We start from the raw sequence: 26,649 nt of genomic DNA, 5'->3' as shown, positions 1-26,649 counted from the left end.
CTAGAACCAGGGATCACAGTCTCAGAATAAGGGGTCGGCCATTTAGGACTGAGATGAGGAGAAATTTCTTCACTCAGAGGGTTGTGAATCTTTGGAATTCTCTACCCCAGAGGGCTGTGGAGGCTCAGTCGTTGAGTATATTCAAGACAGAGATCGATAGATTTTTGAATATTAAGGGAATCAAGGGATATGGGGATAGTACAGGAAAGTGGAGATGAGGTAGAAGATCAGCCATGATCTTATTGAATGGCGAAGCAGGCTCGAAGGACCAAATGGCCGACTCCTGCTCCTATTTCTATGTTCTTATGTTCTCTGAGGGGTGTAGGGCTGGAGGAGGTTACAGGCATAGCAAGGGGCAAGGCCATGGAGAGATTTGAACACAAGAGTGAGAATTATAAATTTGAAGCACTGGTGGACCAGGAGCCAATGTAGGACAGCGAGCACAGGGGTGATGGGTGAACAGAGTCTTATTGATACACCATATTATAGGCCTTAATCCCAAACGGTAAGCATAAACACCTCATACATCATGTATAACAATGTGAACATGACTTCTCTAGTGTATAATTATAACTTAAGGCAAATTTCAGACAATCTCAAAGAGAATTAAAGCGGGGGTGGAGCGGTTAGAAAAATATTCTTTAACCAAAGGTTGGTTAAAAGAGAATCATACAGTGCAGAAGGAGGCTATTCGGCCCATCGTGCCTGTGCCGGCTCTTTGATAGAGCTCTCCAATTAGTCCCACTCCCCGGCACATTCCCCACAGCCCTGCAATTTTTTTCCTTCAAGTATTTACCCAATTCCCTTTTGAAAGTTACTACTGAATTTGCTTCCACCGCCCTTTCAGGCAGCGCATTCCAGATCACAACAACTCGCTGCGTAAAAGAAAAAAAGTTTCCTCATGTCGCCTCTGGTTCTTGAGCAGTCATTGAAGCAGGGTCTGTACAATTCCTTAAAAAAAAATCGGATTAGTGGCTTGAGAAAGGGGAATATTAACGGGAACAGGGGAGCGAGCAGGAGAGTAGGATTAGTCTGGATGGCTCCCGTGGAGAAAAAAACCCACGTTTGGCAGGGGCCTGTTCTTTCTGCTGCTAGAACATTCTACAATTGTACACTCACCGGGCCTTTCAGTGATGGAGGTCTCGGGTCCAAACTCCGTCCCAAACACTGGCCGGATTGTAATGATGTACTCTCGGCCAAGTTGCAAGTTGGTGATCTGGTAAGAACCTGTTGTGGCCGTTATGGTGACTGACTGTTGCTCCTTTGGTGCTGAAAGATAAACACTGTGGGATTAATGGGGGGGGGTGTCAGCACTCAGAAACTAACTGGTTAACAATACTGCTTCTCGACCATGGTGGGCGATTGCTCGGACTGGGCTAGGTTTTAGCTTCTGCTTTGGAGCATATATCAGATCTGGGTATTAATCTGATCGTTCAGGTTTGGATTACCCAGTGCTGAGGAACAAGGCTCCAAGGAGATGAGATCCGATCGTAGTCCCGTTTGCCCAGGCCAGGTTCAAAAACCGCGGTCATGGTTTAGAAGGACAATGCTTTTGCGCAGTCCTTCAGTTCCTTAAAGACTTTCAGGCACAGATAGGCGAAGCTGAGGGGTTCCAATATCCGGACTTACCCGTAGCAAGTCTCCAAGAGAGGATGTAGCTTGTAGCCCCAGGAACGCGATTCCAGCCCAGTGTCATCCTGCCCGTATCGACATCTGTCACTCGGAAACCCTGCACTCTCTCAGCCTGGGCTGCAGACAAAGTAATGAGAGAACTCTCAGAAACTAGGAAGGTTAAAATCGACCCAGACTAACCTACCATCCGAAGTCTATCCCAAAGATCTCAAGTCAATTTAAGGTCAGTTTCGCACAAATTCAGGAAAGAAAGACTTGCATTTACATAGCGCCTTCGACCACCTCAGGATGTCCCAATTCAAAACATCTCAGTCCAAATTAAATATACATAGAAACATAGAAGATAGGAGCAGGAGTCGGCCGTTCGGCCCCTCGAGCCTGCTCCGCCATTCAATGCGATCATGGCTGATCATCCAAATTTAGTACCCTGTCCCTGCTTTCTCCCCATATCTCTTGATCCCTTTAGCCTTAAGAAATATATCCAACTCCTTCTTGAATATATTTAATGAATTGGCCTCTACTGCCTTCTGTGGTAGAGAATTCCACAGGTTCACCACTCTCTGGGTGAAGAAATTCCTCCTCATCTCTGTCCTAAATGGCTTAGCCCTTATCCTTAGACTGTGACCCCTGGTCTCCCCGACCATCGGGAACATCCTTCCTGCATCTAGTCTGTCTAGTCCTGTTAGAATTTTATAAGTTCCAATGAGATCCCCTCTCATTCTTCTAAACTCCAGCGAGTACAAGCCCTATCGACCCAATCTCTCCTCATACGTCATTCCTGCCATCCCAGGTATCACCCTGGTGAATCTTCGCTGCACTCCTTCCATGGCAAGAACATCCTTCCTCAAGTAAGATCTTTTGCGTAGGAAAGGCACGATCCTTGGTCCCCTGCCCCATCAAGTTACATCTCCCCCTTTCTGCCTCGTCGCTCCAAGCCAAGCACCGACAGGAGACATGAGAGCGGGCAACTTGCTATCAGGTCTTTCCTCAATGTTGTACACTCGATGGTGCAGTTCAAGGCCGGTGGACGCAGCTCCCCGACGGGGAAAAATCTGGCCACTGCCCAGCACGTCCCCACCCCGGTCAAAAATAATCCAGTGAGCACAGTGGGAGCTGTCATGGGCAGCATGGCCAACATGCCCAGTCACGTCACCGTGCTGCCCAACTGAACTACAATGCTGATGCTGGAGTCAGAACGTCGTGGGTTCAAGTCTCAAGTCCCTCTCCAGAGACTTGAGCACAAAATCTCGGCTGACACTCCCAGTGCGGTACTGAGGGAGCGCTGCACTGTCAGAGGTGCCGTCTTTTCGGCTGAGACGTTAAACCGAGGCCCTGTCTGCCCTCTCAGGTGGACGTAAAAGATCCCACAGCGCTATTTCGAAGAAGAGCGGCGGGAGTTCTCCTCGGTGTCCTGGCCAACATTTATCCCTCAACCAACATCGCTAAAAAAAAAATTATCGGGTCATTGTCACATTGCTGTTTGTGGGATCTTGCTGTGCGCAAATTGGCTGCCGCCTTTCCTACATTACAACAGTGAGTTCACTTCAAAGGCATTTAGTTGGATGTAAAGCGAGCATTAAAACAGAATCTCAGTGACGCAAGAAAACTACTAAGCATTTGGTCTGAGTATAAAACAAGCCTTTAATCAACTGTTTCAAAACCATGAGTTCTAGTTACATCACTAGTTCCTGGTTACAGAAACATCCTGAGCAAGCTGGGCCCACGCCAGAGTATTTATACTTTCCTTGGACGGCGCCACCAGCTGGCTGCCCAGTGTTATCTTATGAGTCATTTCTACATTACTGGTAAGATTCACGACACTCAGTAAATGCAGTTCTGCAATCAAACACATACAGAATTTCTTGTTATAAAAAAAAAATCACCAACTCTTACCTGTAGTAGCGGTGATTGTAACAGGGGTCCCTTCGCGATCACCGAAAAGTGAAGAGATTCTGATGATGTAACTCTTCCCGGCCTGCAGGTTCAGGATGTCAAAGCTGTTGATGTTCACTGTCACCACCCTATTCGTCTCCGGGCCTCCTGCCAACAGAGCAAACAGAATCTCGTTCAATAAATATCTTGCCTACTTAGGATCGAAAGCAGTGCAGCCAACGTTACCTTCGCACATGTGTGTGCGTGTGTGTTTTTGGACAAGCAAGGAAGTCACGCTAAACCTTTATAACACACTGGTTCGGCCCCAGCCGGAGTACTGTGGCCAGTTCTTTAGGAAGGATGTCAAGGCCTTGGAGAGGGTGCGGATGAGATTTACCAGAACGGTTCCAGGGATGAGGGGGCTTCAGTTACATGGATAGACTGGAGAAGCTGCGGTTGTTGTTCTCCTCAGAGCAGAGAAGGTTACGGGGAGATTTGATAGCGGTGTTCAAAATCATGAGGGGTTTCGATAGATGAGGGGGCGGTAACCAGAGGACACAGATTTAAGGTAATTGGCAAAAGAACCAAAGGCGACATGAGGAAAAAAGAATTTACCCAGCAAGATGTGGAACGCGCTGCCTAAAAGGGCGGTGGGAGCAGATTCAGCAGTAAATTTCAAAAGGGAATTGGATAAATACTTGCAGGGCGATGGAGAAAGGGCAGGAACAGGCACAATGGACCGAATGGCCTCCTTCTGTGCGGTATGATATGAGGATTCTATGATTCTTAGACAGGGGAGTGGCCCCCGATGCCTCAGTGAGTAAATCCACCATCTGGGCAACACGGTTCAAGAAAGTTCTAGGTTATAATTTGGCGCTCGTGCCCCTGAGCTGGGGATCAGCCAGGGTTCCTGGCCCTCATTGCCTTCCAGGGGAAACTCCCAGGAAAATGCCAGTGTGTAGACGCCCGGTAAGGACAGGTTCGGGATTGGTGGTGCTGCCTCCTCTGGGAGCATAGGCTACTGACATTAAAGAACGGCAACTTGCGTGTAGGGATCATAGGAGAGCCAGCGCCAGTGGAACCCTAACCCAGCACTTGTTAGTGGCTGCCCAGGAAAGAAGGGAGATAATTAGAAAATAACAGTCCAAACCTGAATCCTGCCTACGGTGGCCAGTTTATGTAGACTGTAGTCATGTTGGGAGGAGAGCACCACGGGATATGGTAGCATTGTGGTTATGTTACTGGACTAACAATCCAGAAACCCGGACTAATGATCTGGTCAGTGCATGAGTTCAAATCCCACCCACGGCAGCTGGGGGAATTTGAATTCAGTTAATTAAATAAATCTGGAATAAAAAAAACTAACCGTGAAACTGACTTTGTCATAAAAACCCATCTGGTTCACTAATATCCTTCAGTGGAAGGAAATCTGCCACCCTTACCCGGTCTGGCCTATATGTGACTCCAGAACCACAGCACTGGGGTTGATTCTTAACTGCCCTCTGAAATGGCCGGGCAAATCACTCAGTTGTAACAAACCGCTACCGTGGGAGCACCTTCGCCTCACGGACTGCAGCAGTTCAAGGAGATGGCTCACCACCACCTTCTCAAGGACAATTAGGGGTGGACACCCATGAACGGATGAAAATAAAACTCCTGCTCCTGCAGTCCACTGAGTGGCTCCAGTGATTTTCAAAGCAACATCGTTTCATCGCACAGAATGTTTTACCCTCTGCCAGTCTCCAGTAGATTCGATATCCAGAGCTTCCCGGCACCCCGCTCCAGGCGATCTGAATCCGTTTTGTCGTTGAGACGATGATCCGCAGGTTCCCGACGGTTCCCAGAGGACGCTCGACAGCAGCTGGACAAAAAAAACCAACAACAGGTTAATGCAGACGCATGGAGACAATGGGGGGGGGGGGGGGGGACGATTAAACGGGTGGGGGCGGGGGAATCACTCCCTGTGGAAAACGGAACATTTTAACGTTGACCACACTGAAGTTTGCAAGGCTCTGGAGGTGATTGGCCGAGCTGTCCCACTGTGGTACATGTTTAAAACTTGGACTATGGAGAGTCAACTGACGCTCATTTACACAAAGGATAACAGATGTGGGGTGAGTTCCTCGGGGGAGATCACATTACAGATTAGGGAAGCCATCCGGCCCATCTTAGCTCATTCACACAGAAAGATCCTAAAGTCCCTGCATTTCAAAGTCCAATTGTTTCTTCAAAGAATCCCGGGTTTTTGACTCAACTGCTCTATCCATATGTCGATCACTCTGCTCAAAGCAGATTTTTCTAATATAAATCCTACATTTGTCTTTGTGATATCCGAGTGGTAAGGTCAGAAACTGAGAGAAGCGAGATATTAGGAACAAAACCCAACTGTTTATTTACACGGTGTAGCAGAGAAACATATCTCTTACAAGCTGGAGGCAAGGCACATTCTTATGGCACGAGCACAAGATGGAGGATCCACCTCTGAGTCATCATACCCATAATGCAATGCCACATTACCGTATTAACTGGTGCACCAGGACATTGAATACATGACCCATTACCTTAAATACTGATGAATGTGAACCCTTAATATTTGGCTCCATCTGGTGGACAACTTAAACATTACATCCAGATTACTATAGTCTTCTTACTATTTAACTGAAAATAATAATTTGCGTTTACCTTTTCCATTCCCTTAACTATCTAATTTACCTCTACGACCGACTCTCAAACACCTCCTTCCTGGAATAAAAAGCCCACAAGTTGCACACTCTCCAATGTTTGCACACTTCTCTGAACCCTCTCTGATATCTGCACACTTCTCTGCTCCCTCTCCAATGTTTGCACACTTCTCTGCTCCCTCTCCAATGTTTGCACACTTCTCTGCACTCCCTGCAATGTTTGCACACTTCTTTGCACCCTCTGCAATGTTTGCACACTTCTCTGCTCCCTCTCCAATGTTTGCACACTTCTCTGCACTCCCTGCAATGTTTGCACACTTCTCTGCTCCCTCTCCAATGTTTGCACACTTCTCTGCACTCCCTGCAATGTTTGCACACTTCTCTGCACTCCCTGCAATGCTTGCACACTTCTCTGCACCCTCTGCATGTTTGCACACTTCTCTGCTCCCTCTCCAATGTTTGCACACTTCTCTGCACTCCCTGCAATGTTTGCACACTTCTCTGCTCCCTCTCCAATGTTTGCACACTTCTCTGCACTCCCTGCAATGTTTGCACACTTCTCTGCACTCCCTGCAATGTTTGCACACTTCTCTGCACCCTCTGCATGTTTGCACACTTCTCTGCTCCCTCTCCAATGTTTGCACACTTCTCCGCACCCTCGGCAATGTTTGCACACTTCTCTGCACCCGCTCCAATGTTTGCACACTTCTCTGCACCCTCTGAAATGTTTGCACACTTCTCTGCACCCGCTCCAATGTTTGCACACTTCTCTGCACCCTCTGAAATGTTTGCACACTTCTCTCACCCTCTCCATTGCATTTTTTGAGAGAAAATCAGTTAAATGTTTTAAGCAATGGAAGATACTGGGCTGTAGGTAGCGAGCAGGGCAGCGGCAGGCATGATAGGCTGAATGGTTTTGTGGGAGTCTCAGTCAGAGAGAGAATAATCCAGGTGCGGAATAACATCCTTTCCCGTGAATGACTTACGAGTGGTCGCGGTGATCGTGACAGGCTGCCCTTCTCGGTTTTCAATCAACGCGACAACTTTAACGAGATAATTAACGCCACCTTGCAGGTCCACAATATCGAAGGTGGTGACATCTCCAGATACAACCCTGCTGATCTCAGGTCCTCCTGCACGTTGAGGGAAAACATTGAGAGGTGTCGGTAATTTTACAAATAACTTCTGGGTTACATCGGCTATTTATTACATGGGTCTATGGTTTCTATGTCGCGCCTTTTGAGTCAGCTTGGTTCCGTTGGTGGAACTCTTGCCTCTGGATCAGAAGGTTATGGGTTCAAACATATTCTAAGCTACCCCTCCAAGGCAGTACTGAGGAGGTGCTGCATTTGGATGAAATTGAAGCAAGGTTCCATTTACTTGGTCAGGTGTACACTGAAGGTCCCTTGGCCTTATTTGAAGAAGGGTTCTCCTAGTGTCCCGGCCAACATTCCTCTCTCAACCACCACCAAGATTAGACTACAAGGAATTTACAGCATAGAAACAGGCCATTCGGCCCAACTGGTCCATGCCGGTGTTTATGCTCCACACGAGCCTCCTCCCGCCCTTCTTCATCTCACCCCATCAACATGTCCTTCTATTCCCTCATGTGTTTAGATCCCGCGGCACTATTTTGAAGAAGAGCAGGGGAGTTCTCCCCGGTGTCCTGGCCAATATTTATCCCTCAATCAACATCACTAAAACAGATTACCTGGTCATTATCACATTGCTGTTTGTGGGAGCTTGCTGTGCGCAAATTGGCTGCTGCGATTCCCACATTACAGCAGTGACTACATTTCAAAAGTAGTTCAATGGCTGTAAAGCGCTTGGGACGTCCTGAGGTCGTGAAAGGCGCTGTAGAAATGCAAGTTCTTTCTTTCTTTATTTAAAGCAGCAGACTAACGTCATACTGTATGAGCAGAAGGGACAGTGCTTGGGTCAACACACTGTCCTTACATCTCTTGAGGCCAGTACTGGAATCAACTCAAGACTAATGGGATGACTGAAATGGTCCAATGTGAGGAGAATCTTACCCCATTTCCAATGGGCTTGAGACTACCCATAATTGTGCAACAGTTGGCACACAAATTGTAGTCATACTGCACTCAGTGAGCTCCCAATTGGTGTAGGACAGACTCCTGGAGAGGGTCTCCCACCTCAAGGCCTCACTTCATTTGATAATCTCCTGAGCTACATCGGCACTTTTGTGTTACTGCACATTGATGCAAAAACGGACATGCGACTGCAACCGTACACATAGAAACATAGAAGATAGGAGCAGGAGTAGGCCATTCGGCCCCTCGAGCCTGCTCCGCCATTTAATGAGATCATGGCTGATCATCCAAATTCAGTACCCTGTCCCTGCCTTCTCCCCATACCCCTTGATCCCTTTAGCCTCAAGAAATAGATCCAACTCCTTCTTGAATATATTTAATGAATTGGCCTCAACTGCCTTCTGTGGTAGAGAATTCCACAGGTTCACCACTCTCTGGGTGAAGAAATTCCTCCTCATCTCTGTCCTAAATGCCTTACCCCTTATCCTTAGACTGTGACCCCCCTGGTTCTGGACCCCCCCCCCCCCCCACCATCGGGAACAGCTTCCTGCATCTAGTCTGTCTAGCCCAGTTTCCGCACCTGAACGAGTGTCATTAAATAGAGACAGCGGAATGACAACCATCTCTTCACCGGTCTGCAGCTCCACGCCAGTGGGATTCATTGACGTCGTTGTATTAAAAAAAATATTTTTTTATTCGTTCATGGGGTGTGAGCGTCACTGGCAAGGCCAGCATTTATTGCCCATCCCTAGTTGCCCTCGAGGAGGTGGTGGTGAGCCGCCTTCTTGAACCGCTGCAGTCTGTGTGGTGAAGGTACTCCCACAGTGCTGTTAGGGAGGGAGCACCAGGATTTTGACCCAGCGACGATGAAGGATCGGCGATATATGTCGAAGTCAGGATGGTGTGTGACTTGGAGGGGAACTTGAGGTGGTGGTGTTCCCATGCGCCTGCTGCCCTTGTCCTTCTAGGTGGTAGAGGTTGCGGGTTTGGGAGGTGCTGCCGAAGAAGCCTTGGTGAGTTGCCGCAGTGCATCTTGTAGATGGTACACACTGCAGCCACGGTACGATGGTGGTGGAGGGAGTGAATGTTTAAGGTGGTGGATGGGGTGCCAATCAAGCAGGCTGCTTTGTCCTGGATGGTGTCGAGCTTCTTAAGTGCTGTTGGAGCTGCACTCATCCAGGCAAGTGGAGAGTATTCCATCACACTCCTTACTTGTGCCTTGTAGATGGTGGAAAGGCTTTGGGGAGACAGGAGGTGAGACACTCACTGCAGAATACCCAGCCTCTGACCTGCTCTTGTTGCCACAGTATGTATGTAGCTGGTCCAGTTAAGTTTCTTGTCAATGGTGCTAGATATTCACTAGAATCATTCTTACATTCGATTAAGGCAAGAATTCCATTCTTACAACAACAACACAGTAGCGGCTTTGAGGCAAAGGATAGACACGAGGACAGTGGATGCTGAGTCAAGGGGGGTGGAGAGATTAGGAGAGGTGACCAAAAGCTTGGTCAAAGAGATGGCTTTTGAGAGGGTTTTTAAACAACAACAACAACAACAGCATGCGCTTGTATCGAAAGGAGAGGGAGGTGGACAGTCAGAGAGGGAATGCAGCAGAGCAGGACCCACGCAGAAGATGATCTGCCACCAGGGACGGAGCAACAAGAGGATGGGAGGGTGAACAAAAGGCCAGTCAGATGAACGGAGTGCGCGGGAGAGAAGGAATATAGAGTTGGAGGAGATTATTTAGATAGGGTGAGGTGAGGTCGTAGCGGGATTGGAAGACTCTGACAAGGATTATAAATTTAAGGCATTGGGGGCAAGTAGGTCAGTGAAGAGAGAGGTGAAGGGGAAACAAAGTGCGGACATTATATGACCAGCCGAGTGCTGGACAAGTTGAAGTTCATGAAGAGTGAAGGATGGGACACCAACAATGAGAGTGTTGGACAAGTTGAAGTTCATGACGGGTGAAGGATGGGACACCAACAATGAGAGTGTTGGAACAGTCGAATCTAGAGGTGGCAAAAAGCAACTTGCATTTATATAGCGCCTTTAACGTAGTAAAATGTCCCAAGGCGTGTCACAGGAGCGTTATGAAACAAAATTTGACAAAAGCACCTGTGACGGTTTCAGCAACGAACTGCCGAGGTAGGGGCGGAGGCTGGCAATGTGGCAGAGGTAGGTGTAAGCCGTCCTTGTAACGGAAAGGATAAGGGGGTCTGGATCTCAGCTCAGGGCACACAAGAGGACGCCATGTGAGCACATCGCCATTCACCTATGTTACAACGGCGGCTACACTTTAAAAGCTCTTCATTGGCTGCAAAGCGCTTTGGGACGTCCCGAGATGGCGAAAAGCGCCACAGAAATGCAAGCTTAGCCGAGGGAACCTACCATTGCTGCGCTTCCAGCTGATTCTGTAAGACGTAGCTCCACGAACACCGACCCACGACACTCGCAGGACGTCGCTGCGGGCTTCGAGCACTCGCACGTCACTGACACCGGCTACCTGATCCTCTTCCGATGCTGTTTTAGGGACAACAGAGGCGGTCACCAAGAAGCACGCACTTCAAGTTGCTATCAAAGACAGGAGAACACTCCTTTCCACAATAATGGCCCCGATATATACAACCACATTCAAAATGGCTTCTTCCTTGTACATCGTTCACTGTATTGTTAAAAGAGATAGAGAGAAACCATTTCCGCTGGTTGGGGAGTCTAGGACGGGGGGGGGGGGGCATAGTCTAAAAATTAGAGCCAGACCTTTTGACATAATAAAACTCACTACGCACTTGGTTTGAGTATAAAGCAAGGCTTTAATCAACTTGTTTCAGAACATGGAGGTCTAGTTGTGCTTCACTAGTTCCTGTCTTACAAAATGTCCCTGGGCAAGCTGGGCCCACGCCCGAGTATTTATACTCCTTGGACGGCGCCACCAGCTGGCCGTCCAGCGTTATTTCATGAGTAGTTTCTTTATGATGATGAGATTTATAACACCTTTCAGGAGTGGAATTAGGAAACACTTTGGCCTAGAAATTCGGTGGGCTGCGCAACCAATTAGCGCCCAAAGAGGGCACTTAGTGGGTTTAGCGCCAGTGGCCATGCCTCCCGCAAAATTTAGCGGGGCGCTAATGGCGGCGTTAGCCTGTAGCGCTGCACCGCCACCGATGACGTCATCGGTGTGCGCAGCGCCCCGCTACTGCCCCGATCGCGATATTTGGTCGCGCCCCCTGCTGTAACGCCGGTCGCAATTTGCGATCGGTTCAGGGGGGCCTACCTGCGGCGGTAGTGGCGCTAATTAAAGGGGAGGTGCGGGGCAGCCATTTTTTTTGCTGGCCGCCTGCCAGCACCTCCTCGTGCCGCCGTCCCCGGCCTCCTGAGCCCCCCCCTGCCAGGCAGTGCCGGCTGTGTCCCAAGAGCCCGGCACTTCTCGGTGCCGGGCTCTTTTGCCAGCACTTGCGATCTCTGATCGCGCTGGTGCAGGCCCCTCCCCTTTAAGAAGAGGAGGAAGGCCTGCAGTACCGCAGCGCGCCGTGCCGCAGCCTGTGGCGCTGCGATATTCAGTTGCAGCGCCCCAAGAGGGATGCGGGGCGCCTCGAGCAGCGCCCCGCTTCCGTTTGGGGCGCTGAAACTGAATACCGGGCTGGCGCAGGCGGCTCCGTCTGGAGCAGTAATTCCGGTGCCCAGGCGAGCTTGGCGCCCCCGAATTTCTAGGCCTTTGCCTTTATTAGCTGTGGTATAGAATACAAGAGCAGGGAGGTTATGCTTCAACTGTATAAAACACTAGTTAGGCCTCAGCTAGAGTACTGCGTGCAATTCTGGTCACCACATTACAGGAAAGATGTGATTGCACTAGAGAGGGTACAGAGGAGATTTACAAGGATGTTGCCGGGAGTAGAGAATCTTAGCTATGAGGAAAGACTGGATAGGCTGGGTCTGTTTTCCTTGGAACAGAGGAGGCTGAGGGGAGACCTTATTGAGGTGTATAAAATTATGAGGGGCATAGATAAAGTGGATAGAAAGGACCTATTTCCCTTAGCAGAGGGGTCAAAAACCAGGGGGCACAGATTTAAAGTAATTGGTGGAAGGTTTAGAGGGGATTTGAGGGGAAATTTCTTCACCCAGAGGGTTGTGGGGGCCTGGAACTCACTGCCTGAAAGGGTGGTAGAGGCAGGAACCCTAACCACATTTAAAAAGTACTTGGATGTGCACTTGGGATGCTCCAACCTGCAGGGCTACGGCCCAAGAGCTGGGAAGTGGGATTAGGCTGGATAGCTCTTTGTTGGCCGGCGCGGACACGATGGACCGAAATGGCCTCCTCCCGTGCTGTAACTTTCTATGATTCTATGACTTCAACACACAAAGGGTGGTAGAAGTTTGGAACTCTCTTCCGCAAATGGCAATTGATGCTAGATTAATTGTTAATTCTAATTCTGAGATTGATAGCTTTCTGTTAGGCAAAGGTATTAAGGGATATGGGCCAAAGTATATGGAGTTAGGTCGCAGATCAGCCATGATCTCATTGAATGGCGGAACAGGCTCGAGGGGCTGAATGGTCTCCTCCTGTTCCTGTGTTCCTAAAAACATAGTCCTTTTTTTTTTGAATGGTCTGTATTTATTTTCTATGGTTCTCGTGATCTGGGTCTATCCTGAGGTGGACCATGTTCAGTGTAAAATGTTCCTACATCCCCGCCCCCCATTCACAATTTTACAAATGTCTCCAAATACTCACCAGTCTTTGCCATAATGGTGACAGGGATCCCTTCTCTATTTCCCATTATGGGGGTGACTCTGACAGCATAAGCAGTGTCGGGCTGTAGCTTCTGGATGTCAGTCGATTTGACATCTCCGCTCACCATTCTGCTCTCCTCAACACCTGAATTAACAGACAAAAAATTCTACTGTTTAAATCAACAATAGTTTGCATTTATACAGCGCCTTGGACATAGTAAAACATCACAAGGCGCTGCACAGGAGCGTTGGCAGACTATATTTGACACCGAGCCACGTAAGGAGCTGTTAGGACAGGTGACCAAAAGCTTGGCCTAAGAGGTAGGTTTTAAGGAGCGTCTTAAAGGAGGAGAGAGAGAGAGAGAGAGAGAGGTGGTCCCACACCACCGGCCTGAACACGATTCAGCCAGCTCTGTGCCGTGGTTACACCACACAGTTGTTTTTTTAAATTTATTCTCAGGGTGTGGGTGTAGCAGGCAAGGCCAACATTTATTGCCCATCCCTATAGTTGCCCTGAGAACGTGGTGGTGGGCCTTCTTCTTGAAGCACTAGGTAGCTCACTTCGGAGGGCAGTTAAGAGTCAACTACACTGGTGTGTGATTGGAGTCACAGACTGGGTAAAAACGGCAGGTTTCCCTCCCTGAAGGACATCAGTGAACCAGTTGGGCTTTTTTTTTTTTTTTTAAAAACAACAATCCGACAGCTTCATTGGTCACTTTTTACTGACGCTGAGATTTTTTATTTCCAGATTTTTCAAACCGAATTCAAATTCTCAGTCTGCCATGGTGGGATTTGGAACTCTTGATCCACCTGGCTTAACTAGTCCAGTAACAGAACCACTACACTACAGCCCACAGAGTAGAAGATCGGACACTGGGTTGTTACAACAGTGAAAGGGATCACAAGTGACCACCTACTGCACATTCCACAACATCGGCAAACCATTAAACCCACCGTCAGCACTCTTCCATGTGATTTTGTACGCAGACGCCCTGCCTACTCCAGTCCACGTGATCCGTAGCATGTTCCTTTGAGCCTCATTCACTCGCACGTTGGTCACATCTCCTACAATGGGATCTTTTTTTATTTTGAAAAAAAACACAGAAATGTATTAGTCATAAACAACGCACTTTCTAATTTGATAGCAAAATACTGCGGATGCTGGAAATCCGAAATAACAACAGAAAACGCTGGAGATACTCAGCAGGCCAGGGCAGCATCCGTGGAGAGAGAGAGTCAACGGCCCAGAAATTCGGGTCCCAACGCGTGAGTACGCACGGGGTACTCACGCGTAGGCCCAACGCAAGTGCTGGTTTCGTGCATGCACTGCGCATGCGTGGGAAACTGGCTCTTCCGTTTCCCTGAAAGAAGGGGTTCAGAGGTGGAACGCGTGCGCCGGAGAGGCAGCGCGTGCGCATTGAACTTCCATTTTTTTGCAGGTTTTCCCGGGAGGGTAAGTCTCCAGCAGTTACACTTTTAAAAAGCAGTCGCAAGGCCTGCTTTTAACAAGGTAAGTGGTGATTTAATTAAAATGAAAACATTTTTTCCACAGATTTATTATTTTTAAATACTTTAAAGAAAGGTAAGTTTATTTTTAGCCCCATTAGAAAATGTAATTAATTTTTTCAAAAATTTAAATTATTGTTTAAAATAGTTATTTCATGTAATTTATAGTTTATTTTAAAAATGTGATTTAAAAATTTTTTATTTGAGGTTATGGTGATGTTTTGGGGCTTATAGTATTTATAGGTCAAACTTATGAATGAAGCATTCCCTGCTAACATTGGCTCTCCATGGCCCACGTGATCCCAGGGGACGCTTCGAACTAACTGCGCCCCTGGGATACGCAAGCACTGCGCGCCGGCAGTTGGAGGAGGCCCAGGATCGGAATCCCACGTGGGCCCACAGCACAACGGCCGGCGCGCTAGGTAAGTGCAGGTCGGGGGCTTGCACCCGCGGGAAGCCTCCGACCCGAATTTCTAGGCCAATGTTTCAGGTCGATGACCTTTCCTCAGAACTGGAAAAAAGCAGGAAATGGAAAGCAGGTTTAGGGGCTGGGAAAAGGGGGAGGGGATGAAAGAACAAAAGGGAAGGTCAGTGATAGGATAGAAATCAGGAGAGATTAACTTGAGTTACACTTTCTAATTTATGGAGAGATACACTTTCTAATTTACAGGAAACTTTGTGCTATCCGGCACCGACGGGACCGAGCTGTTGCCGGTCCCTCAAAACTGCCAGACACACCAGCGTTAATGTTGAAGCATACTGTAATGTATGTACCTTTAAGGGGAGAACTACTTTTTACAGCTCCTGTATACTGTAGTACCAGCAGTGACCACACCTGTATATAAACCCTGAGTAGTGATCTGTACAGTTAGTTCTAGAGCAACTCTCATTCAGTAAACACCTGTTGAATCGTTCCCTGCAGTCTGTTGTCTGATTGTTGAAGGACACAACATTAAGATACACGGATCTAACACATACGGAGCTTTTCATCTCCGTATCTGACAACAAACACTGTTGCTTAGCAACAGCTTCTAAACAGTCGGCCCGTACCTTGGAAGCGTCTCTCTGAAGCTGTTGCTAAGCTACAGAGACTTTGCAGAGCCTAACTGTTGGAAAAAAAAGCCACGAGAAGAAAAAAAACCTAACAAAACGGCTCCTGATTTTTGCCGGTGGCTCGAGCTTGCTGGGCATTTAGCCTCCGGATAACACAAAGTTTCCTGTACTTGGAGCCAGCAAACTAAATATGGACAATTTACCTTGCTCTTCCACTCGACCGGAACCCGACCCGTATTAATGGGTTCAGGTCATTTCCCTCGGCCCAAATAGCCCCGCGTACTGGCCCCCTGCCCCTGGCAGCGACAAAAGGGGGCAGAAAACCAGCCGCTGCCACTGGCGTGAGAGGCCAGCAGCAGCCGGTAATGGCCACTGCTGGCAGTGTCTTCTATCCGCTGGCCAAAAATATCAGCCAAGAAATAAGAGGCCTCCAGCCCCGATCCTCGCACGTGCTGCCCTCTGGAAGGAAATGTCTGCCTTCTGGCTGAACTCCCAGACTGGCTCAGATTCTCCATATCTGAGCAGGGCTGGGCGCAAGGCTTGCTACTTCTAGGAAACCCGTCCAAATGGGCACCTACTCAACACTGAAGGAGAAAAACCCTAACCACATTTAAAAAGTACTTGGATGTGCACTTGGGATGCTCTAACCTGCAGGGCTACGGACCAAGAGCTAGGAAGTGGGATTAGGCTGGATAGCTCTTTGTTGGCCGGTGCGGACACGATGGGCCGAAATGGCCTCCCTCCATGCTGTAACTTTCTATGATTCTATGAGACAGGAGGGTGGTTGCACCTTCATTACACTCCATCCACCACCTTAAACATTCACTCCCTCCACCACCGGCGTACCGTGGCTGCAGTGTGTACCGTCTACAAGATGCACTGCAGCAACTCACCAAGGCTTCTTCGACAGCACCTCCCAAACCCACGACCTCTTCCACCTAGAAGGACAAGGGCAGCAGGCGCATGGGAACACCACCACCTCCAAGTTCCCCTCCAGGTCACACACCATCCTGACTTAGAAGTATATCGACCGTTCCTTCATCGTCGCTGGGTCAAAATCCTGGGACTCCCTCCCTAACAGCACTGTGGGAGCACCTTCACCACACGGACTGCAGCGGTTCAAGAAGGCGGCTCACCACCACCTTCGCAAGGGCAATTAGGGATGGGCAATAAATGCCGGCCTTGCCAGCGACGCCCAGATCCCATATTAAAAAAATTTGCTCGACTCTTTGTCTTTGGAGCACCAACACTGATCACTTCCTCCTTCCCAGGGATCCTCAGCTCTAGGGGAATCAAGGGATATGGGGATCGGGCGGGAAAGTGGAGTTGTGGTCGAAGATCAGCCATGATCTTATTGAATGGCGGAGCAGGATCGAGGGGGCCGTATGGCCGACGTCTGCTCTTAATTCTTATGGTCTTATGTTCCTAAATCCCTGGACAGCCTAAAGGCTGCAAATGCCCAACATGAAAATAACAAAGAAAGAACTTGCATTTCTATAGCGCCTTTCACGACCTCAGGACAACCCAAAATGCTATACAGCCAATGAAGTGCTTTTTGAAGCATAGTCACTGTTGTAATGTGGGAAACGCGGCAGACAATTTGCGCACAGCAAGCTCCCACAAACAGCAATGTGATAATGAGCAGATAATCTGTTTTAGTGATGTTGATTGAGAGATAAATATTGGGCCTAGGACACCGGGGAGAACTCCTCTGCTCTTCTTCGAAATAGTAGCCGTGGGATCTTTTACATCCACCTGAGAGAGCAGACGGTTTAACGTCCCATCCAAAAGACGGCACCTCCGACAGTGCAGCGCTGGTTTATGGGCTCCGACCCTTTATCCTCTGCTTTGCGCCCAGGAGCCGAGCGTTCCCTGGGAAAATCAGCCCCAAGTCATTTGAAAGCAGGCATCGAAAAACATCCACGTGTAAAATGGGTTTGGTTTGCTCTTCGGCAGGCACGGGCCGCACTCACTGGCAATCTCACTCCGAGAGTCCAGTGTGGAAAATGGAAAGACGTCATATGTTGGCGGAGGTGTGGGGGGGGGGGGGAGCTCTTCTGGGATTGGGGCTGACGTACATCACTGGAGCAGAGTAGAGGCAGCTGTACTCTTACAGCACAGAAGGAGGCCATTCAACCCATTGTGCCTGTGCCGGCTCTCTGAAAGAGCTCTCCAATTAGTCCCACTCTCATAGAAACATAGAAGATAGGAGCAGGAGTAGGCCATTCGGACCCTTGAGCCTGCTCCGCCATTTAATGAGATCATGGCTGATCATCCAAATTCAGTACCCTGTCCCTGCTTTCTCCCCATATCCCTTGATCCCTTTAGCCTCAAGAAATATATCCAACTCCTTCTTGAATATATTTAATGAATTGGCCTCAACTGCCCTGTGTGATAGAGAATTCCACAGGTTCACCACTCTCTGGGTGAAGAAATTCCTCCTCATCTCAGTCCTAAATGACTTACCCCTTATCCTTAGACTGTGGCCCCTGGTTCTGGATTCCCCCGCCATCGGGAACATCCTTCCTGCATTTGGTCTGTCTAGTCCTGTTAGAATTTTATAAGTTTCAATGAGTCCCACTCTCCCCATAGGTCTGCAAGTATGTTCCTTTTCAAGTATTGATCCAATTCCCTTTTGAAGGTTACTATTAAACCTGCTTCCCCTGCCCATTCAGGCAGGGCATTCTAGGTCTCGGCATCTAACCATTCTCTACCTAGACTGAGAGGATGGACACTGGGTGCTCCGATGCCCCAACGCTAGCATCCCTCACCTTGATGGAGCACAAAATTCACTCCCCAAAAAAATAACCAATTAAACCACACTGTGCCCAACCGAGCCTCAAGGACGATAGGTTGGCGCCTCAGTGCCACCACTTACTGGTCTTTGTAGTCACCGTAACCGGGTTTCCCTCTCTGGATCCAACCATTGCCGAAACATCAACCGCATAGACGGTGTTGGGCAGCAGCCCTTCAATGTCGAACGAGCTGGTGCCACTGATCAGAATTCTGCTGTCCTTAACACCTGAGGAACAGAAGAGCGACCCATTAACACGGAGACCTGAGAGCGTGACAACAACAACAACTTGCATTGATATAGCGCCTGACATGAATCAGTCATTCATGAAAGAAAGACTTATGAAATAATACTGAGCGGCCTACGGGTGGTGCTGTCCAGGGAGAGTATAAATACTCGGGCACGGGCCCAGCTTGCGCAGGACATTCTTAACAGGAACTAGTGAAGGACACAACTAGACCTCCATGTTGTAAAACAGTTGATTAAAGCTTTGTTTAACGCTTAGACCAAGTGCCTCGTAGTTTTCTTACGTCAGCGCCTTTAACGTAGTAAAACGTCCCAAGGCGCTTCACAGAAGTGCATGCTGCCAAAATTTGACACTGAGCCACATAAGGAGATATTAGGACAGAAGAGGTAGGTGTTAAGGAGCTCCTCAAAGGAGGAGAGGCAGGCTTAGGGAGGGAATTCCAGAGCTTAGGGCCTAGACAGCTGAAGGCATGGCCGCCCACGGTGGAGCGAAGGAAATCAGGATGCTCAAGGGGTCAGAATTGGAAGAGGGCAGTGATCTCTTCTAAAGAGACTGAGGTCTCCCCAAGGTTTGCTTTTTAAATTAGATGGGTTGCCCTGGAGTCTTCAGGAATTAAAGATTAATCTCCAGAAACACTGCTGCCAGCAACCCCGGAAAAGCCTCACAGGGGCCTTAAAGAAAATTCTGCGGTTTTGCTTTCATTTTCTTTGAAAACGTTTGCTTATTAGTTCTAAAAATATTGGAGATGGGGAAATCCAGCCCCCACTGTCGAGGTTCACAGCTGATGAATGGTCACTTGGGTGAGGTACCAGAGGTGTGTTGGGCCCATAACGCAGCTCGACTCGATGCCTTCAGAAGAGAGGAGGAAACTGGAGGGGGGCGGGAGAAGAGGCCTGGTTTTTGTTGGCCTGAACTGTAAGAAATTGAGAACTGAGAGGTTACAGGAAAGGCCGAACAGGCTGGTGCTCCTTTCTCTAGAAAGGAGAAGGCAGAGGAGTGACCTGATAGAGGTCTTTAAGATTTTTTAAAATTTGTTTATGGGATCTGGGCGTCGCTGGCAAGGCCAGCATTTATTGCCCATCCCTAATTGCCCTCGAGAAGGTGGTGGTGATCCGCCTTCTTGAACCGCTGCAGTCCATGCGGTGAAGGTGCTCCCACAGTGCTGTTAGGGAGGGAGTTCCAGGATTTTGACCCAGCGACGATGAAGGAACGGCGATATACTTCTAAGTCAGGATGGTGTGTGACTTGGAGGGGCACTTGGAGGTGGTGGTGTTCCCATGCGCCTGCTGCCCTTGTTCTTTTAGGTGGAAGAGGTCGCGGGTTTGGGAGGTGCTGCTGAAAAGCCTTGGCGAGTTGCTGCAGTGCATTTTGTCGATGGTACACACTGCAGCCATGGTGCACCGGTGGTGGAGGGAGTGAATGTTTAAGGTGGTGGATGGGGTGCCAATCAAGTGGGCTACTTTGTCCTGGATGGTGTCGAGCTTCTCGAGTGTTGTTGGAGCTGCACTTATCCAGGCAAGTGGACAGTATCCCATCACACTCCTTACTTGTGCCTTGTAGATGGTGGAAAGGCTTTGGGGAGTCAGGAGGTGAGACACTCACCACAGAATACCTAGGGGTCGATTTTCCCGAACCTGTCGGGAAGAAGGCGGGACTTCCCCTTTCGGGTTTTTGACCCGCCTACTTCGATGTCCGGCCAATCCGCGCGATTTTCCCTTGATTGACCTTGTTGAGCCTGCCCAGCGGGCTCAGCAGGCCAATCAAGGGCCACCCGGCAACAGGTGACGTCACAGACTGCAATTTCATCTGTCAAGAGCTTTTGACAGATGAAATATCAGTGTTTCACGGCTGTTTGTCCCGACGGCTACAGGAAGAAAGGCTGTGAAGGTAAGTACAGGTAAATAAAAGTTCTTTACACACTTTAGACACTCCAAACACACTTACCTTTGCACTCATGCACCCATCACTCACCTGAGCACCAACATCGCGACCCCTCCAACTCCTTCAACCCGACGGCCCGCCTGCTCTAACCTAGCGTGGTTTGGAGCCATCGGGAAACCCACACGAAACCCCTCAAAATAGGGATTAGGCTAAAAACTGCCTGTTAACAGGCAGTTAATTGGCACTAATCCCTTCCCGCCTGGTTTCGGCGGGTCCCAGTGCGGGGCGGATACCCGCCGCCCCTGAAATTTACGTGGGGCGGGGTTTTGGGCAGGATGGTGTCGGGACCCCCAAATTCGTGATTTCCCCCCCCCCCCCCCCACACGCCTGAAACCCCGCCTGACGGCTCCACGAAAATCTAGCCCCTAGCCTCTGACCTGCTCTTGTTGCCACAGTATTTATGTGGCTGGTCCAGTTAAATTTCTGGTTAATGGTGACCCCCAGGATGTTGATAGTGGGGGATTCGGTGATGGTAATGCCGATGAATGTCAAGGGGAGGTGGTTAGACTCTCGCTTGTTGGAGATAGTCATTGCCTGGCACTTCAGTGGCGCGAATGTTACCTGGAGGGGGAGGGAGAAGAGGAAAGGGTTTATAGGATAGAGGTAGAGAAGATGTTTCCACTTCTGGGGGAGTCAAAAACTAAAGGACATGAATATAAGATAGTCACTAATAAATCCAATAGGGAATTTAGGAGAAACTTCTTTACCCAGAGAGTGGTTAGAATGTGTAATTCGCTATCACAGGGTGTGGTTGAGGTGACTAGCACATTTAAGGGGAAGCTCAATAAGCACATGAGGGAGAAAGGAATAGAAGGATATGGTGACAGGGTGAGATGAAATAGGGATGGGAGGAGGCTCGTGTGGAGCATAAACACCGGCACGGACCAGTTGGGCCAAATGGCCTGTTTCTTGCTGTAGGCTCGATGAATAGATTTGAGCAGAGTAAATGTAGGAGTGAAGTTCTTCGATTCTCACACGCTCCATACTGGAACCTCACAGGCTCGCACAATACCGAACAAACCGGAACAACACGCAGAGCGGGACACCTACCATCGGCACGCCTCCACGTGACCCTGTATGCCGTCGCCCTGGAAAATCCGGCCCACGTGACACGAATCCGAGAGCTTTGCGTTTCAACCACTTGAAGATTAGTCACGCCTCCCGCAAAAGATTCTTATAAAGAGAAAGTTGGGTTTTTTTTAAAACAAAGAAACACATGAATATTTAGAAAGAGGGAGAGGTCATTAGGTCCAACAAACCCGTTCCCTTTTGGTAGGTCCAATCTACCTACCTGTGTTCTTACCAAATCCCCTCTCTCTTCAGATATGTATTCAATTGCCTTTTCAACTCAGTTCAGCTGTGGATGCTGATCGTTGAGTATATTCAAGGCCGAGATTGATAGAGTTTTGGAGTCTGGGGAATCAAGGGAAATGGGGATAGTGCAGGAAGGTGGAGCTGAGGTCGAAGGTCAGCCATGATACTGAATGGCGGGGCAGGCTTGAGGGGCCCTATGGCCTACTCCTGCTCTTAATCCTTATGTTCTTTCTTATGTTTCAGGTATTCTCAGGTCAGATTAGATACAGAGTAAAATTAGCTAACTGCAGTAGGTCCACTGGATTGAACCAGCCCAACTGATTTCCCTCGGGGATTTTGGGGAGGGGCTGTTCATCCATCAGCCTGACTGGATCTAAACCCAGCTCTCAAAGGTGAACGACCGTTACCTAAAGTCCTGCCTCGCCCCGTGCCCTCGGGCGCTGACGTCAATAAAGCTGGCGGGAGGTGGCAGAGGCCCATAGACGTCTTTAAACACTCCAGAACAACAAGAGTTCCGTTCAAATATACACAGAGACTGTCACGCCACCATCCCTTGCTGCCGGTGCTGATATTAAGGGGAACAGATAGGGTAGATAGAGAGAAAGTGTTTCCGCTGGTTGGGGAGTCTAGGACTAGGGGGCATACTCTACAAATTAGAGCCAGACCTTTCAGGACTGAAATTAGGAAACACTTCTACACGCAAAGGGTGGTAGAAGTTTGCAACTCTTTTCCGCAAACGGCAATTGATGCTAGATCAATTGTTAATTTTAAATCGGAGATTGATAGCTTTCTGTTAACCAAAGGTATTAAGGGATATGGGCCAAAGGCGGGTTTATGGAGTTAGGTCATGATCTCATTGAATGGTGGAACAGGCTCGAGGAGCTGAATGGCCTCCTCCTGTTCCTATGTCCCTATGACGACGGCTTCGGCAAGGGTGCGAATGGGGGGGGGGCAAAGCAACGTTGCAATTTGCACACAGTGCCAAAGGTATCAGAAACTCGCACCGACATAATCTGTGGCTCCACAGCAGCTACCGTGAACCAAGTCTAAAACTGGGCAGGCCGGCGGGGTCGGGGGCGTGAGTGGGATCATAGATCGTGTCCGTTGTCTGTTTTTGTCGACGTTGAGCATATCAATCACTCATAACAGAGAGCTGCTGGGCTCTGCTGGGACGCTCTGTGAAGGAATAAAGCCATTTAAATGGCGCAGCAGGCTCACTCCCTCAGCACTGCTCTCCGGTACCAGGCCACATTGTGAAGGAATAAGCCGTATAACCTATTCAGAAAAAGACACCATTCTATGAAAGAACTCTGGCCTTATTAAAACATGACAGACCGGGTCTGGAAATCTAGAAACCTAACGATGAAAAAACTGTGAAATCATTCTGGCTATAGAGATAAGATAAGTTGTTGACACTGAATCAATAGCCTTATTGAAACAGAAGGTTAAAGGCTCCGGCAGGCTGAACCTTTCGGAATGAAACAATGCTTCACCCTGTACAAGGTGTTCTAATTTACACTTCGTAAAGAAGCACGTAAAAGTAAGAAACATCTGCCTTCGTAAAAATGACATCAAGTAAAAAACACACCTGCCATTACACCGTTTTTTGTGGTAAACTTAGAACACCTAGAGAAGAGACATAATTCTGTAATGCTACCAGCTGAGGTGACTGTAAGAATTGCAGGGGTCAGCAGAAAAATGACTAGAGATAATTAACTTACATCAGCAGAAATCCTTAAAGGAAATACCACTGGAAAAGGGTATAAATATTGAACTCTCAAATGGGATAACCGACTCGCTTTAAAGGGGCAAAGCGATTCTCGGCTTCAGAGGCGGCTCTGTAAGTTTCCAACTCTTTGTACCTCGGGGATCAAAGGTATTTGATTTAGGTGGATATCCTGAATAGAACTTTAAGAACTGTAAAACTGTAGCGAAGTTAAGATTTGAGAGTAAGGTTCTCTGATAAGAAGATTGTAAGCTTTCTCTTTTTGGAATTGTTAATGTTGCGATTGACTCACCAACTGTAAACTGCATGTCGGTTCCTTAATAAATCTATATATTTTTAGAACTGTCTCACATAAGAATTCTGTATCAAAAACTCGCAAACTCAATCTCTGTACACTCTTTGGTGAGGAGTTGCAGAATTCTGGGGGAGTTTTCCGGACCCTCATAATATCCGGAACGTTACAGTCTAGCTAAACTTATTAAAAGCGCTATCTGGAGGACAGTAACATTTTCAGGTTGTTCCTTTCCTTTAGGGAGAGATAGTCCAGACCTTTAGACCCAATTAAGCATCTTTAGGATTCGGCTACCTCAAACTACAGTTGAAAGTGAACGTCTGAGGAATACGCCTGATCCGGGGTAGCCCTAAAGGGGCTAGGATTAGTAATTATCCCTTCAGCTCGACCTGAAAAGGTGGCAGAAGCTGATTCCATCAATAATTTTAAAAGGGAGTTGGACGGTTTCTTGAGGATGAGGGTTACGGACAAAAAGCGAGGCGGGGTGAGTGGATAGGAAGGACCTGTTTCCCTTAGCAGAGGGGTCAGGGGGCATAGATTTAAAGTAATTGGTGGAAGGATTAGAGGGGATTAGAGGAGAACCCTTTTCAGCCAGAGGGTGGTGAGAGTCTGGAACTCACTGCCTGAAAGGGTGGTAGAGGCAGAAACCCTCATCACATTAAAAAAGTACTTGGATATGCACTTGAAGTGCCGTAACCTACAGGGCTACGGACCAAGAGCTGGAAAGTGGGTTTAGGCTGGATAGCTCTTTGTCAGCCGGCACAGACACGACGAGCCGAATGGCCTACTCCTGTGTTGGAAGTTCCTGTGATTTCTATAATAACCTGTCCACAACACAAGACGGATCTCTGCCCCAAGGAGTCCTTCAGCTCTGAAAACTCTGCCCTGATGCACTAACGTACAGATAATTGACACGAGAACATCGACCTGAAACGTTAACTCTTGTTTCTCTCTCTCTACAGACGCTGCCTGGCCTGCTGACTGTTTCCAGCATTTTCTGTTTTTATTTCAGATTTCCAGCATCGGCAGTATTTGGCTTTCGTACAGATAATTAAAGCGGGTCAGACACTCACCAGTTCTAGCCGTGACCGTGACGGGGTTTCCCTGTCGGTTTCCGACCATTGCTGAAACTCCAATGACGTACACTGTATTTGATTGCAATCCCTCCACATTGAAGGTGCTAACAGAGCTGCTCAGCACTCTGCTCTCCTCGGTCCCTAATTTAAACAAAGGGAAATGATATGAAAGATGCGACTGTGTCAATGGCAAAGAAAGACTTTGCGCCCGTAACAGCACCTTTCACCACCTCAGGATGACCCACGGCACTGGGATGAACACCAGGAGAACTTCCTACTTCTCGTGGCCAAAGTGTCATGGGATGTCTACCTGAACGGATGGATGGAACCTCAGTTTCATGCATCAACCAAAAGACATCACCTCCGTCGATGCAGCACTCCCGCAGAACTGCACTGAAATCTCAGCCTAAATTACGGGGCTGAAGTTCTGGAGTGGGGCTCAGATCAATAACTTAACACGCACCAAGCCCCATTCACCCATCACCCCTGTGCTCGCTGACCTACATTGGCTCCCGGTCCGGCAATGCCTCAATTTTAAAATTTTCATCTTCCTGTTCGAACCCCTCCATGGCTTCACCCCCTCCAGCCCTGCAACCCTCCAGAATCTCTGCGCTCCTCCAATTCTGCCTCTTGCGCATCCCCCATTTTAATCGTTCCACCATTGGCACCTCAGCTGTGCCTTCCGCTGCCTGGGCCCCAAGCTCTGGAATTCCCTCCGTAAACCTCTCCGCCTCTCTCATCTCCTTTAAGCCATTCCATAAAACCAACCTCTTTGACCAAGCTTTTGGTCACCTGTCCTAATATCTCCTTATGTAGTTCGGCGTCACATTTTATCTGATAATCGCTCCTGTGACACGCCTTAGGAGGTCTTACTTCGCTAAAGATGCTATATAAATGGAAGTGTGTATATGCATTCTACAGGGATTGGATTCAGCTACAACGCTCTCTCCACTGTTAAACAGCCTGCTCGCCAGCTCGCATGTAAAGGCTGGCCACTTGAGTGAGCGTCAGGGGACTGCTGGTGACTGGACACTGGTAGCGGAGAAAGGAATCCGTACCGTAAGAACAAGAGATGACTAGCACAGACTCTTTGGGCCGAATGTCCTGCTTCTGTATATAAATACAAGTTGTTGTTGTTGTTGTAGTATATTCTGTGTAAAATAGCAGCGGCAGGAGTAAAACTTGGATCGACTTGATGTGCTTTAAAAACGTACAGCGCAGCAGAGGATAAATGATGGAGGAGCAACAGGAAGTAATCGAGAGCAAACAATTATTGATGCCGAAATTCATCCGCGCAGACTCTCCCAATCTGAACGAAAGACTTGCATTTCTATAGCACCTTTCACCACCTCAGGACGTCCCAAAGTGCTTTACAGCCAATGAAGTACTTTTTGGAGTGTGATCACTGTTGTAATGTGGGAAACGCAGCAGCCAATTTGCGCACAGCAAGCTCCCGCAAACAGCAATGTGATAATGACCAGATCATCTGATTTTTTTTAGTGATGTTGGTTGAGGGATGAATATTGGCCCTGGGGAAAACTCCCCTGCTCTTCTTCGAAATAATGCATTGGCTCCTTTACGCCCACCCGAGAGAGCAGACGGGGCCTCGGTTGAACGTCTCATGCGACAGACGGCCCCTCGGACGGTGCAGCGCTCCCTCGGCACTGGCACTTGGAGAGTCACCAGCTGAGCCACAGCGGACAAGTGAAGTCTGGAGTCCGGCATTTCCATCACCC

At 48.6% G+C, this 26,649-nt stretch overlaps 1 protein-coding gene across 1 annotated transcript in view; it reads right to left on the bottom strand.

Moving 5' to 3' along the window:
* Positions 1–26,649, bottom strand: part of col7a1 (collagen, type VII, alpha 1) — a 418,430-nt gene that overhangs the window by 223,556 nt on the left and 168,225 nt on the right. The window contains exons 18-28 of the mRNA XM_086000010.1: positions 24,911–25,054; positions 21,556–21,678; positions 18,402–18,545; positions 13,919–14,041; positions 12,966–13,109; positions 10,628–10,759; positions 7,172–7,318; positions 5,234–5,365; positions 3,526–3,672; positions 1,630–1,749; positions 1,120–1,269 (exon numbers count right to left, since the gene is read on the bottom strand). Of these exons, the coding sequence (XP_085856136.1) occupies positions 1,120–1,269; positions 1,630–1,749; positions 3,526–3,672; positions 5,234–5,365; positions 7,172–7,318; positions 10,628–10,759; positions 12,966–13,109; positions 13,919–14,041; positions 18,402–18,545; positions 21,556–21,678; positions 24,911–25,054 (1,506 nt within the window). The remainder of the gene's footprint in view (positions 1–1,119; positions 1,270–1,629; positions 1,750–3,525; positions 3,673–5,233; positions 5,366–7,171; positions 7,319–10,627; positions 10,760–12,965; positions 13,110–13,918; positions 14,042–18,401; positions 18,546–21,555; positions 21,679–24,910; positions 25,055–26,649) is intronic.

Source organism: Somniosus microcephalus, chromosome 11 (genome assembly GCF_052327205.1).
Source record: "Somniosus microcephalus isolate GS21.2 chromosome 11, FLI_Smic_1.0, whole genome shotgun sequence".
NCBI lineage: Eukaryota > Metazoa > Chordata > Chondrichthyes > Squaliformes > Somniosidae > Somniosus > Somniosus microcephalus.
This window is presented reverse-complemented; position numbering and strand designations above follow the sequence as displayed.